Genomic DNA, 15267 nt, shown 5'->3' on the forward strand with positions numbered 1-15267 from the left:
AGGTACTTACTTATCTGAACCCCAAAATGAGGTTGCACCCTTCCAGACCTATTGGGTGGTTTGTCTGCTGGCTCTTCTCAGGACAGGAGCAGGAAAAGAAAGCTGTTCAAACTTCTGTGTTCCACTCTGTTCTCGGCTGTGTACCCCATGCTTTATGCTCCTGTTCCCCTGGCATTCTGACCCAGCTGACTCCTGCCTCCTGTTTTGTGATTGCAGACTCTGGGTCTAACTGCTAGGTCTGGCCAGCCACAACTCATTTTTGACACTAGGCCGAGAAAAAAAAAATTCTCATTGCCACCCATGCAAAGTTAGTCACCTCTACTTTTGCTCTTAAGGAGGAAAAAAGAAGAGATTCTTGTTCTTCCTGGTACTAAACAGCTTAGCCTGCTTCTGCACTGCAGAAAATTTCCACCTGGCCTCTTCCATCAGCAAATGTAACCCATAATAAGAGTTTATGTAGGGTAACTGGGAGTAGGATGAAGGGACAATTTTGGCTTGAAGCATACATATAATACAGAAGTAACATTAACACCATGGCTAAGAAAATAGATTGAAAAATCAGTAGCTACTATAAATTATCTATCTCTGTTATTATTTGTAAATACTTTTGTTGTTTGCCAAAAAAGCATTAGTCTTTAAAGCCAGATTGCTTTATAAATCTGTGTCTTTAAAGTGTGGCTAATTGTATTAAGGAACAACATAAAAATTGCAGGTGAGATCCTTATGAATTTTTTAAATATTTTGAAATAGAAGACTGGTAAAATCAACTGGCAAAATCTTGTACGGCTTCTTGAAGCCTGATATAACTCTAAATGGTTGAGTTACCATTTTATGCACAGCTGATCTATCATCTGAATTTATTTTTTCTGAAATTGGTAGAGACTCATACTACTGCTGCGTCTACTACTTACTGTTAACCTTCTAATTTGTTCCCCACTGCTTATAAACAGCCTCCGGAAATATATTGTAGAACACACATTTACTAAATGATAGTGTTTGGGTAATTTAAAATTATACATATTTTAAACATTAAGGACACTGAGTGAGTTTTCTAAAGAACCTTATTGTGTGGTACATTTAGAAATGCTTAATTACACAATGAAAGAAAAATGTGAGTCTGAGACACACATAGGTAGAATTTAAGTGATTGTGCATTAGTGTTCCTAAAGGGAGCATATTTTCTGCATATATAACTTATCCTATATTCCTAGCTGGCATTTGCATTAGTCTTTTGTATGTGTCATTTTCAAGAACGAATGTATCAACACAAAAGTGATCCAACAGCAGTACTGAAGCAGGAACAATTTTACTGTCCATATAGCAGATGCTTTTTCTTTTAAAGGAGAAAGATTAAAAAATATTTAGGGCTGACTTCTGATAGCCTTCTTCATACAACTAGACCCCAAACAATGGGGATGACAGAAATAAGGCAAAGTAGAATTTAGCCATTGGACTAAAAAGTACAATTTTGAGGCCTGGTGCAGTTAATGGGAACTTTTCCTACTTACTACACTCAGCCCACAGGTGTTGGAACTAGCAATGCAGGGGAGCTACCATATCATACTCCCCACACCTGGATTGAAGTGGATTCTATCATATACAGGACTTACAGCTTGGTCCAGTGGCTCTCAATACCCCCATTATAAAAAATTGTTCCAGTACCTTAGTCTCAGTCTTTTTTTCAATGTGTAGTATCACAGAATCTTATTTATCCTAATCTAATAGGGAAGATGGACTTTATTCTGAAGATTGGGATTCCAACTGAGAGTGTGAATTTTTATGTAAATATTTCTTGGAAAGGGATATAACCCTGTTTTGGACAATAAAGATTTTATCTAAAATAAGTTCTACTGTATTAAAAATGATAATATTTTCAAAACCATTTTTGGCTTGCTCAAGTGGAAGTGTTTGTGCAGAATGATCTGAAAGTGAGTTAAAAATTCTCCCTTTCACTTCTGGATTTCAAACGGTTCCATATAGTTTCATGCCCACAAGACAAGGTACATGAAAAGTCCGGGGATACGGCTACACTGCAGAGCTATTTTGAAATAGGCTATTCCAGAATTTCGAAATAGCATGTCTACACTGCAGGGAAGCCTGAAAATTAGATTCATAGAATCATAGAATCATAGAATAATAGGACTGGAAGGGACCTCGAGAGGTCATCGAGTCCAGCCCCCCGCCCTCAAGGCAGGACCAAGCTCCATCTATACCATCCCTGACAGATGTCTATCTAACCTGTTCTTAAATATCTCCAGAGAGGGAGATTCCACCACCTCCCTTGGCAATTTATTCCAATATTTGACCACCCTGACAGTTAGGAATTTTTTCCTAATGTCCAATCTAAACCTCCCCTGCTGCACTTTAAGCCCATTACTCCTTGTCCTGTCCTCAGTGACCAAGAGGAACAAATTTTCTCCTTCCTCCTTGTAACACCCTTTTAGATATTTGAAAACGGCTATCATGTCCCCCCTTAATCTTCTTTTTTCCAAACTAAACAAGCCCAGTTCATGAAGCCTGGCTTCCTAGGTCATGTTCTCTAAACCTTTAATCATTCTTGTCGCTCTTCTCTGTACCCTTTCCAATTTCTCCACATCTTTCTTGAAATGTGGCGCCCAGAACTGGACACAGTACTCCAGCTGAGGCCTAACTAGTGCAGAGTAGAGCGGCAGAATGACTTCACGAGTTTTGCTTACAACACACCTGTTGATACAACCTAGAATCATATTTGCTTTTTTTGCAACAGCATCACACTGTTGACTCATATTCAACTTATGGTCCACTATGACCCCTAGATCCCTTTCCGCCATGCTCCTTCCTAGACAGTCGCTTCCCATCTTGTATGTATGGAACTGATTGTTCCTTCCTAAGTGGAGCACTTTGCACTTCTCTTTATTAAACCTCATCCTGTTTACCTCTGACCATTTCTCTAACTTGCTACGGTCATTTTGAATTATGTCCCTATCCTCCAAAGAAGTCGCAACCCCACCCAGTTTGGTATCATCTGCAAACTTAGACTGAGGCAGTCTTCCCTAATGTAGACGTGCTATCTCAATTTAGAGCCCTAGGAGGCACTGGGGATGAATTACAGTAGACTTCCGATAATCTGGCACCTTTTGGACCTAAGTGGTGCTGGATTATCAGATTTGCCAGAGAATCAGGAGGTCCGGTACAGCTGCAGGGCTTAACAGCTGGCCAGGACACAATCTCCCTCCCTCTCCCCTCCCCTTTCCTCTTCGTGTCTCTCTCCTCTCCTCCATGGTGTAAACTGATCCTTCTCCCCCTCCCCTCCCCTCCCGTTTCCCCTTCGCTGAAGCAAAACGCTCTTCTCCATACTGTAACATGATCTCACTCCCTCTTACCCCCAACCTTATGCTCCGTCTGGTTACAGCCAGCAAGTGTGCTAAGCGGAGTATCAGGAGTGCCCAACAGTTGGATGCCAGACTATTGGAGTTTTACTGTACTTAGAATGGTCCTGGTGAGGGGCTATTTCAAAATAGCAGCAGTGGAGTGTCTACGCATGCGTCATTTCGAAATAGCTATTTCTGAATAGGCGTTATTCGTGGTAGAATGAGGTTTGCAGATTTCAGAATAAGCCATCAGTTATTTCAAAATTATTTTGAAATAACAGAATGGATGTGTAGATGCTTGCATTGTTATTTCGAAATAATGCTAGTTATCTTGAAATAAAGGTGCAGTGTAGATGCACCCTGAGTGAGATAATGCATCATGTCAGACTTCATTGACTTTTAGGCTAACCATGCACTTGTGAACTGTCTTGTAAAGGGAGATGCTGTAAAATATACTCTGTGGCTGTGTCTAGACTGGCAAGTTTTTCCGCAAAATCATCTGCTTTTGCGGAAAAACTTGCCAGCTGTCTACACTGGCTGCTTGAATTTCTGCAAAAGCACTGACGATCTCATAGTATTTTGCGGAAATACTATGCTGCTCCCATTCGGGCAAAAGTCTTTTTCCGAAAAACTTTTGCGCAAAACGGCCAGTGTAGACAGCAGAGATTTGTTTTCCCAAAAAAAGCCCCGATCGCGAAAATGGCGATCGGGGCTTTTTTGCAGAAAAGCACGTCTAGATTGGCCATGGACGCTTTTCCGCAAAAAGTGCTTTTGTGGAAAAGCGTCCTGCCAATCTACACGCGCTTTTCCAAAAATGCTTTTAACGGAAAACTTTTCCGTTAAAAGCATTTCCAGAAAATCATGCCAGTGTAGACGTAGCCTGTGTGAGTGTGAGAGAGAGAGAGAGAGAGAGCGCAAGCAATCTGACTATCAATATGCATAGGAGGCCTTCTAAATAGTGGGGTTTTTGTGTATAAACATTAAGGAACATATTTTCAAAAGGATTTGAAGTTTAGGTGTACAAAGTCAGGCTCTCCAAGGAACTTGAGTTCTTTTCATAATAAAAACCTAGGAGACGAGTTACAATTCATTTAAAAAATCTGACACTATATTTTCATGAATTCAGGGAACACATGACTAAAGAAGTGTATTGAAAAGCGGCTGAACTCACTGCAGTACACTTCTGGAGATGCAGAGGAGTCAAGTCCCTACATATTTAAAAGGAAACAAGATTTCTGTGAAATATTAGAAAATTCTAAATACAAACAATATTTCTAATGTGAACAGTATTACGTACATTGTAGTACCTTCCTGAAATAAAATCCTTTGTTTCTATTTGGTTCTAGACAGTGCAGCTGAGGAAGCAGGGCTTCAGGTGGGGGACATTCTGTTGGCTGTCAATGGAAATGACGTCACTAGCATGCCGCATTCACAAGCTGCAAATCTGGCAAGAAAGGGTAAGCTTGACCTCATCATTAATTCCATGAGACAGGGATTAATGAAAGTGATGAGAGCAATTGATGGTGAAAATTTAATTCACAGTTTAAGATGTCAACACACTAAACTGAATGTAGAGTCACTTGTTTATCTAGTCTTTGCCAAATCATATTGGGAAATGGACAAGCAGGCAAAATGATTTTCATTTATTCAGTTTACCAAATAAAGTCTTCACAGTTAAAGAATGAGTGGAAAAGGAAGCTGATTTTTAAAATATTTTAAAAATTTGCTTCAGAAAATTGCTGCTGGAGGCACAATGCTGTCAAAGGGATGTCACAAAACCTGGTGACAGAGCAACAAAAGGGCAAATGAAATTCAATGTTAATAATTGCAAAGTAATGCACATTGGAAAACCATAATCCCTATTATATATAAAAATCATGGGGTTTATATTAGTTATTACCATTGAAGAAAGAGAATTTGGAGCCATTGTGGATAGCTCTGAAAACATCTGCTTTGTGTGCAACAGCAGTCAAAAAAACTAACAGAATGTTAGGAACCATTAGGAAAGGGATAGTGAATAAAACTGTAAATATCATATCACTATATAAATCCATGGTCTGCCCACACATTGAATAATATGTGAAGTTCTAATCACCTCATCTAAAAAAAGATGTATTAATATTAGATGAAACTACAGAGAAAGGCATCAAACTTGGTAGGGGGCACAGCATAGCACAGCACAGCACAGCACAGCTTTCATACATGGTAAGATTTAAAAAACTGGGGGCTGTTCAACTTGGAAAAGAGACTAGTGAGGGAAGATATGAGAGAGATCTATAAAATCATGAATGGTGTTGAGAAAGTGAATAAGGAAGTGATATTTACCCTTTCACATAATACAAAAACCAAATATCATCCAATGAAATTAATAGGCAGCAGGTTTAAAATAAACACAAGGAAGTACTTCTGTGGAACTTGTTGCCAAGGGATATTGTGAAGGCCAAAAGTATAACTTTGTTCAGAAAAGAATTAGATAAATTCATGAAGGATATGTCCAACAATAGCTGTTAGGGTTGGGACACAACCTTATGCCCTAGGTCTTCATAAATCTCTAATTTCCAGAAGCTGAGACTAGATGACTCAATAAATGCTCTAGTTCTGATTGTTTTCTCTGGACATTTCTGGAACCTGCCACGGACATAAGACAGGATACTGGGATAGAGGGACCATTGGTTTGATCCAGTATGGTCATTCTTACATTCTTATGTCTATCTTATTTATGTTCTTCAGAAGGATGTTTTGCAAATGCCTCGTAAGTGAAGTTATTTCCGTAATTAAAATGAGAGTGTAAATTACAGAAAGGAGCACAGACAAGTATTAAAATTTCTACTTCTGTGGTTTTGGAAGCACTATAGGCTTGATTCTCCTAAATTTAGAAAACAAGATGGACTTCGTATTCTATATTTTTACTGTTGATGGGTGTCTGAATTTGACATCAGGGATGTGATATGAGTAAATGGAAACTGGTGGCACACTGAGATGACAAGATATAAGTGTGGGTTAGATAAAAGACCCCAATATTCTCCTTGCTGTCAATTCTAATATTATCTGCTTCTGCTATCATTGAAAGCTAGACAAAAATGTCATGTGACAAAGAGCACATTCTTCATATTGATTTTGGGGCTCATGCCTCAAAGAGAGCTGTCTACTGAAAGGGACCTCCAAAACACTAATATGTTATTTATATCTGATATTTCCTCATGGGGAAAATTCAGTTTGGCTCTTTGCAGCCATTAGCAGTATGTTTGTTACTGAGGACCAGGGTCTAGTATGGATAGCAGAAAGTTTACTTCAGGGTACAGCATTTTGCAGAAACAAATTGCATATTTTTCCTGTAGCTGTAGTGAGTATAACCAAAATACATCCATGTTTACATGTTGAGAGTCAATTTGCTGTAGTCCTTTTAATTCTCCCACATATGATTTTGATAGAGGCTCAAGGAAAATTGTGCAGGCCTAGCTTAAGAGGCTTTTTGGAAAATGGATCCTGAAAATACAGTGCTGTCTCCAGTATAAAATGAGTTCAGATTTTTTTTCTGTTCATTCCTTGGTTAATATTTGTTCAAGGAAGAAGAATGCAATTTTAGTTTAGCTTACTTGTTATTTCCAGGTCTGGTCCACTCTCAAATATCTCTAATGAAACATTTCAGGCCCTGATATCTTGACTCTCTTGGTTGGATCAGACATCAGCCGCTGTCCCAACACCCCCAGGCCAACATGTCGAGGATATTTGCATAAGCGAACTCACTCGGGGATATTGAAGGGCTGGAGGAAAAGATGGTTTGTGCTGAAACATGATGGCTGTCTTCACTACTACAAGCACAAGAAGGTAAGGAAAAGAGGATATGGTGAGAAAGCAAACAATGCCATAATTTACAATGGAGAGGTGCATCAGTGGTGTGCTGTGACATGCACTGGAAGTGTGCTCAGATATAATGACATGTCTAGCGTGTGTTATGAACAAAGAAAACAGCTCAGAGAGACATTAAATGAGATGGTAATTTTGGAAGTGCAGGAGTTCTATACCCACATACTGAGATAAATATTTTTAATCTTAGCCATGAGTATGGTAATCCTGCACCCAATTTGAAAATTGTGGAGGCGCAGGCCATAGCAAGAGTGGGAAGTAAGGTACTGCACAAGACTTATGCCACAGCTGGTACTAGGCTCTCCCTAAAAACAGCAAGTTGATGCTACGTGACAAATAATGTCTGAGATGGCCATAATTTCTCCCAGGATTTCTACTACAGTATGGACTTCTGTAGGCACCCTATCCTATGCTTTATCTTAATGAAACATTCTAGGCTAAAATCAGCAGACTGATTGAATGTATGAATGCTTCGAAGTGACTTCTTCTTGGTAATCATAGTAAGAGATTAAAAAATCTAAATTACAGTTTCCCTTTACATCTGCTTATTTACCCTGAGCACCATCGTAACAGGAGTTCATATTTTAAATACTGCTGGACAGCTCCTAAGGGTTCTAGTGGTTGCATTTCAATGTGCATCCAGTAGGTGGAGTGCTTTGATAACGGATCTTTTTCCAAGCTGCTATGCCTACAAATAGCTGAATTCATCTGTTACACAATCCTATTATAGGACAATTTGCAAAGCATTTTAGTAGGTGTTGCATATAATGACAAGTTGCCAATCCCATCCCTTATGTAGCTTTGCAATAAAATTACTCAAGCAGAAAGTTGTGCTTCCAAAATTAAATATACTGATTTCTAAGTGTGTCTATTTTTGGTCTTTTGTAGTAAAACACTTTATAGCTTATAAAAAAACATGATTAACCAGTTCAAGCATTAGTTCTTCCCTTTTTAAAACAAAATTAATGGAGGAAGATCTGAAGGTCAAATTCAGGGGTGGAGTCCCAATTCTGTGGAGCTATTCTGTGTCACCAGCTGAGGATCTAGCTATCCTTCACTCTGGAGTAGGCCCAACTTCCAGGGAAGTCTGTAGGCCAAATAGCATAATTGGTGGTGTCAGCTGGCCAGAAAACATTTGTCAATGTCAAGGGGTAAATTAGAGCCTTGCAATGATTTGTCAGTCAATGGATGTGCAATATAAGTGTAAAGCATGCAGTAAGGGGGGCAATGAAAGGCATAGCAGATAGAAAATAATAGGAAGATGTATTATGCAGCAAGTCTCACTCTTTAACATACATCCTCTTCAGTAGCTTTTGCTGTTACTACTATTTCTCTCCCTTCCCTCCCCAGCCAGTGCACCCTCCCTCAAATGTATGTAACACTCATGTTGCACACCTCCTAAATGATAAATCACTGAAGAAAAACTAACATAAAACTGGAATGAGACAGGAATGAATTTGATTTTTCATGTTTTTGGTTCACAGTGTTTTCAAACAATTTATAAAATGTTATTTACTTCAGTGCGAAAAGCAAGCACCCAGAAATTGTGGCCCTTTTTGCAACATTCTAACTTGTGCCTGCAACATAGATCTTTTAGGAACAGGACAAGGACTACCGGCCCAAAAACAGATATGGCTTTAATTGGTTTATTGTAATTGTATCTTCTTATGTAGGTGGGTTTTTTCCCTATTGTATAACTCTTAATCCCCCTTTTCTCCAGAAAGAAACCTAACTCTATTTTGTACTAATTTATGCTTTGGGCCTCAACAGCCTTCTTTGGGAATTTATTCTAAGGCCTTGGACAGCTTCCACCAGCATAGTCCTGGCATAAGCCCCTGCAGTGGGGATGGCAGGATACTATGAAACGGCATATCTCCTATCTGCCTGCACTAAGGGTATGTCTACACTACCCTCCTAGTTCAAACTAGCGGGGTAATGTAGGCATACCGCACTTGCAAATGAAGCCCGGGATTTGAATTTCCCGGGCTTCATTTGCATAAGCGGGGAGCCGCCATTTTTAAAACCCCGCTGGTTCGAACCCCGTGCAGCGTGGCTACACGGAGCTCGAACTAGGTAGTTCGGACTAGGCTTCCTATTCCTCGTAGGTGTACCGATAGTTCGGACTAGGAAGCCTAGTCCGAACTACCTAGTTCGAGCCCCGTGTAGCCGCGCTGCACGGGGTTCGAACCAGCAGGGTTTTAAAAATGGCGGCTCCCCGCTTATGCAAATGAAGCCCGGGAAATTCAAATCCCGGGCTTCATTTGCAAGTGCGGTATGCCTACATTACCCTCCTAGTTTGAACTAGGAGGGTAGTGTAGACATACCCTAACAGATCTTCTATTGAGCCTCCAGTGGAAATGCCATCTACATTGAATCCTCCTGATGGACACTGGTCCCTACAGTGTCCACCTTCATGTGGTGACAGGCTTGAATATAGCACCAGATATTTATTATGCATTTACATAAAGAATCACCAGGCCCTGGGGCAGTTGTCCCCTTTGCCTCCCTTTTCCTCCTACCCCATATCAATTGGCCGGATTTACATTACAGAAGCAACAACCTTCAATCACCATCCTTACAGAGTTTCCATATAAAGTAGGATTTTGGGAACAGAAAATTGAACAAGCTTCACAGAGACTGAGGGGGGAAACTTCTAAAGAGATGAGTCCAGGTTTAATTTGTGTAGCTCAGATAATCATTTGAACAATCTCAGCCTTGGATGACCCTGCAGCCTTCCTTGCCTAAACTCCTTTTCCCAAGAGGCAAAGGCTACTCCTTGATGATTCTGCCTTTTTGGTGGTGAGCTATAGCAGCCTGCTACTCCCTCTGACAATTTCAGACACAGCCTGCTGGATCTTCTTTCTCCATCTGACATTGTCAGTAGGCAACCTGAGAGGCCTTTTTCTCTACGACCACTTAGATTCCTATTAAACACTAACCAACTTGTAATGGTTACACTAGAGGGCAATTGGAGCTAGCAAACTTTATTTAATTATTAATTAAACAAAAAACTTTTAAATGATTCAGACCCATCAAACTGTGCATGTAGCTCACCTGTGTAACTATGTGATCTTATTACTGTGAACTCTCTCGTGAGCACCTGTTCTTTTTTTATCCTCACTTGTTGCATAATAGATTTTTATCTCTGGCTGGAAGGGACCATATTTAGAGCCCCACAAATCCATGGGTGTAGATGTGGATACCCGTGGCTCATTTTTGTGGATATGGGTGCGGATGAAGATGCAGATACAGATACAGACTTTGTATTTGAAATCCTTCAAATTAGCGGATATCCATTTTATATCTGCAGGTATCCGCATCTGGGCAGATATCCACAGTTTATTTTTGTGGCTATCAATGTGGATACATATACAAATTTTGTATCCGCACAGGTTCTAGGCATCTCAAGCAATGTGTTCATACAGCAACTAACAAAATGGGGCTTCTCTCCTGACTGGGATCTCTAGAAATCACCACTATATAAATAATAATTAATAATCTAGCAGGGGACAGCAGCAGCATGGCAGGCCCTCTCTCTCCTATAGGAGGAAGGACATCTTCCCTCCCCATTGCCTCTTCAGTCAGTGACCTGTAGGTTCTTTGTCTTCTGTCTTTTTCATATATTCCAAGACAAGAAGAGACAAGACTCCCTCTGTTAAATAAGCCATAGAACCTCCTCAAAATAATCACCAGCTTCAATTTACAGGCATTGACTCATATTATACTCTGCTAGATTGAAGAGCCCACAATTTAATCTTTGTTCTTTGTGTTGATACTTAGTGACTGTAATGACAATATGGTAATTAAGATAAATAGTTTGAGCTCCTAGCAGTATAAGGCATGTTTTTTAAATGTTCCATCATTCTAGAGGCTCTTCTCTGAATTCCCTCCAATTTAGCAACATCTTTCTTGAACTGAGTCCACCAGAACTGGACACAGTATTCTAGCAGTGCTCAAATTAGTGCCAAATACAGCAGTAAAATAACCCCTCTCTACTCCCTTGTTTATGCATCCAGTGATCACATGAGTTCCTTTGGCCACAGACTCACATTGGGAGCTCACGTTCTGCTGATTATCCTCCAAAACTGCCAAATCTTTTTCAGAGTCACTGCTTCCCAGTATACAGTCCCCACCCCCATCTTTTCATGTGTGTCTAATAGGCTCCTTTTGCGTCTTCAGGGGTGGGCTTGTAGACCACTTTATTCCAGCTGAGAGGAATCCAGAAATATTTCAGTCTTCCTGCAGTCCTTTCTTCTGGCCTCAAAGAAAGTATTCAACCATATCAAAACTCTCAACAGGGTTGATCTGAGCTAGGTCCTATAGTTGTGTTACAGGTTTTTTATGGAGAGAGTTTCTTCCAAACCAGTTCTTTCATCTCTACCCTTTCATGCCTTCTTTTCTCACTTATCTACTCAACACACTTTGGGAACTCTATCAGGTAGAGTTCTAACTAACATGAGCAAGGGACAAGGAAGTGTTCCTCATTGTTACCATCATTTGTATTTGACCACATAAAGTCTCTGTATTTTTCCTCTAATCACCTGATTTACTTTAATGAATATTTCTTTTTTTCACAATAAAAAAAGCCTCCCTGCCTTCTTCATTGCCTCAAAGAAATGCTGTTTTTAAACACCTAGAAATATGAAGCCCTCTCAACTGCATTTTGTGGTCTGAGGGTCCTTTGAAGAGCTCTTTACAGAGATACCTGTTCAATCTGATCTTCCTCCTAATGCACGTCTTCACTTTTTTGATAGCTCCAGTCTCAAAATGAAGTCACGGAGATCTGAATGAGGCCTTTTGGCAAAGTCATTTCTTCTGGGTATTTATTTCTGCCAGAAGGAAAGAATAATACATATAGATTTGGCTCTTCCCTCTCTCTTTTCTATTACAAATTATGCTCTGATTTTCACTCAAGATTTATATGACCATGTCAGCTATAAGATAACGCATGAAACATTATGTCCCCAGCTCATCTCACTGATGAACACAGATTCTTAGTGAATATAAGACATTATTTAAAACAAAACACAGAGGGTAAAGTATTTTCTGGGGTCTTATTTGCATACCTCCTTCCAACAATTAAGTTGTATTTACCAGTTTCTAAGTATAGCCAGGACCAGATTCTGATCACAAAAATATGTTTTACCTTGCTGTAATTACTCTGACTTCAACTAGTTACTCCTGATTTACAGCAGGCCACGTGAGAAGAGAATCAGATCCTCTGTTTACAGCAGATGGGATACAGATTGCATTTTTGAGCTCAGCCCTTGTTTTAGTTCATATCACCAACAAAAAACAAAACAAAACAAAAAAAACCCTGAGAGGTGGAGGGATCTTTTCAGCTCTATTTTACAGGCAAGTGGGTCAAATGCTGACGTTACCCAACCCAAAATTTCCTTTTCCATCCCACAGAAAAATAAAAATAAAAAAACTGTTAAACTAATTGCCCCGATGTTCCTGTGGTTGTTTATATAATAATTTACCCATGTTGTTGTTGCAGTCTTATTCTGTTCTATCAACACATTCATGAAGTGATATCTATTGCAACAGATTTCAGTCACATTGCCTACAAGGCCGTTTTGTCTTCTTTTCAGATGATGTCACTGGCCTAGATTCTGCAAGCAATTATGTATATGAGTAGTTTTACACAAGTGATAGTCTCATTAGACTCAGCAAGGACTACTAACATGTTTGCAGTATCAGAGTTAGAATAGGAACATTTGGCCAGGTCCTCAGTATAAATTGCTGCAGTTCTATTGGCTTCAAGGGAGCTACAATATTCAGGCTGAGAATCTGATCCATTGCTCTCCATTTTCAGGCACTAAATAGCTTTACAAATCTGGCCCCTGAACTCTCTCTCCCTCTACCTTTGAATCCCCAGCAGGAGTAGGCACAAATTAACCCAGATATTCCAATGGATGTTAAGTTCTGTGCAGTGAAGCTGAAACAATTTTTAGTGTGGGAGTGCTGAATTATGCCCTCTCCTTTACACCTGTTTTGTGCCCCTTTGACAGTTGACAACCATTCACAGCAATGGTGCCCCGCTCCTACAGCCTGGGAGAATTGGCAGCCCTAGCCCTTTGCTGCCATCCAAGCTGGAGTCAGAGCTAGGGGCAACTGCTGAGCTCCAGGCCGATGGTGAGACTCTGGGTGACAGCTGGGCCTCCTGGACATCAAGGCCAGTAGTGCTGGCAGGCTGCAGAGCCTGTGGAGGTGGACAGCAGTCAATGGGACCCTGAGAACTGACAGAGCCTGTGAGACCAGTGGATGGTGGCAAAGCCAATGGGATTGCAAGGACTTCAGAAGCCTGGCGGGACTACTGTGGGAAGCCAGCAGCAGGTCAGCAATAGGGCTGGCCCTTGGGGAAACTGTGTGCAAAATCTGGGGACATCTCGGTGCCCTCATCCATCATTTCCCATAGCTATGATTCTATGGACTATGTATTCTTCTAAGTACAGCTGGTATGGTTTTGTAAATGAACCACATATATTTGATTTGCTGGGTAAGTGATGGGATGGAATTCTTCTTTCCCATCATGGAAATGGGTTTGGTTTCTACCAGCAATTAAGTATAGATCTCACAGGTTTGAAGAAGTCATTCCAATTGTTTAGTATACAAATATCTCAATGCACAAGTTGAATGCACACAAAATTCTGATGAAAGACCATATAAGAATTTACGAAACTATAACATTTACATTCAAGACTTTGATAATTTTGGTTTATAATCAATTTGTCACAGAGTAAAAAAGATTTAAGGCACCATGATTCTAGAAAGAAACATAGAGTGGACTTACAAGGATTTCAAGAAACCAACAATAAAACATGTTTTTAAATAAAGGACAGCTTAAAAACTAATGTATAGTGTATTGATATGCCCATATCTACAGCCTAGATTTTTACCATTAGCACATACAGGGAAAGAGGGAGGGAGAGAGAGGGGTGGGTAATTAAAATGGAGACTGAACTAAAAGTAAATCAAACTATAGTATAGGGAGAGCTCCAGAGATGACTATTGTCAAATGTGAAAATGTGGCGGTTATGTGCATCTCCAGAAGAAACTAATTTGCATTTCAAAAGATTACAGACGACTTGAATTATAGCCCAGTGTAAGTTTGTGTCCTTCAGTTCCTCATACTGTATTACTTTTTCATTTATTCCATCTACTTTCTTGATTCTACCAATTCAGAATGGCATAGAACTTCATAATCAGACTTTTAAAATAAGGCAACATTTTGGATGGATTGGGGGTGAGAAAATGGACAGAATCAATAACACTGTAGTTAGGCTAGGAAATTGCCAAATAAACATCGATAAATATCTCAGTTGAGAATGGAAAAAAGGGACAGATTTTGTAAAAGCATGGATAGGCAAGAGTTTGCAGCCAAGGAGATTTAGTTTGCAGCCAAGGAGATTTAGATTTGATAACAGGAAAAAATAATGATAAGGATAGTTTCCTGAGTAACAGGTTATCTAAAGAGGTTGTAGAATCTCTGTTGTTGGAGATTTTTAAGAACAGGTGAGTTAAACACTTGTTAGGCAGGAGTGCTGGAACAGTTTTATCGTGGAGGTGCAGAGAACCAGTGTGAACCAAATTGTAAACACTGCATATAATGGAAACCACTTCAAGACAGGGTGTGGCAGCTATGCCGTTAGGAATAGTCTCAATATATTTAATCTGGCTCCGTGTGGAGGGTTAGATTAGATGACTTCTTGAGATCTACATTTCTATAATTCTATGATCTATGGAGCATCTGGACATGAGCAAAGATGGAAACAGGAATAAAAATGGATGCCACTCTTCCATTTAAATCCTCCTGCACATAAAGTCCACACCTCATAATTCTGGCTTGTCATATAGTTCCATCAAAGTTGTAATATTCTGAAACATTCTACAGAGAAACCTGCCATAAGAATATGGCTGCCTTCACTGAGAGTCTCTATGAATTCCCAATATTTCAGTAAAGGGGCAGACAGTACACTTTGTATCAGTCACCATTGCTATATATAGTACAGTTTTTAAAAATTGCATTTTTAGTCTCCCGGGTTTA

The 15267-nt window shown here is 39.8% G+C and overlaps 1 protein-coding gene and 1 long non-coding RNA gene across 3 annotated transcripts in view; one reads left to right on the forward strand and one right to left on the reverse strand.

Moving 5' to 3' along the window:
* Positions 1 to 15267, reverse strand: part of LOC102459455 (uncharacterized) — a 77515-nt gene that overhangs the window by 25716 nt on the left and 36532 nt on the right. The window contains exon 3 of one of the 2 annotated variants that reach the window (XR_016349897.1): positions 11923 to 12046. The exons of the other annotated variant lie outside the window; for it this stretch is intronic. This is a non-coding gene — a long non-coding RNA (uncharacterized LOC102459455). The remainder of the gene's footprint in view (positions 1 to 11922; positions 12047 to 15267) is intronic. 2 annotated transcript variants of the gene reach the window in all.
* LOC149524161 (uncharacterized) overlaps positions 1 to 15267 on the forward strand; it is a 44318-nt gene that overhangs the window by 12329 nt on the left and 16722 nt on the right. Inside the window, exons 6-7 of the mRNA XM_089779304.1 lie at positions 4697 to 4807; positions 7000 to 7178. Of these exons, the coding sequence (XP_089635430.1) occupies positions 4697 to 4807; positions 7000 to 7178 (290 nt within the window). The remainder of the gene's footprint in view (positions 1 to 4696; positions 4808 to 6999; positions 7179 to 15267) is intronic.

The sequence above is a fragment of the Pelodiscus sinensis genome, chromosome 6 (assembly GCF_052426305.1).
Source record: "Pelodiscus sinensis isolate ZL-2025 chromosome 6, ASM5242630v1, whole genome shotgun sequence".
NCBI classification, from domain to species: domain Eukaryota; kingdom Metazoa; phylum Chordata; order Testudines; family Trionychidae; genus Pelodiscus; species Pelodiscus sinensis.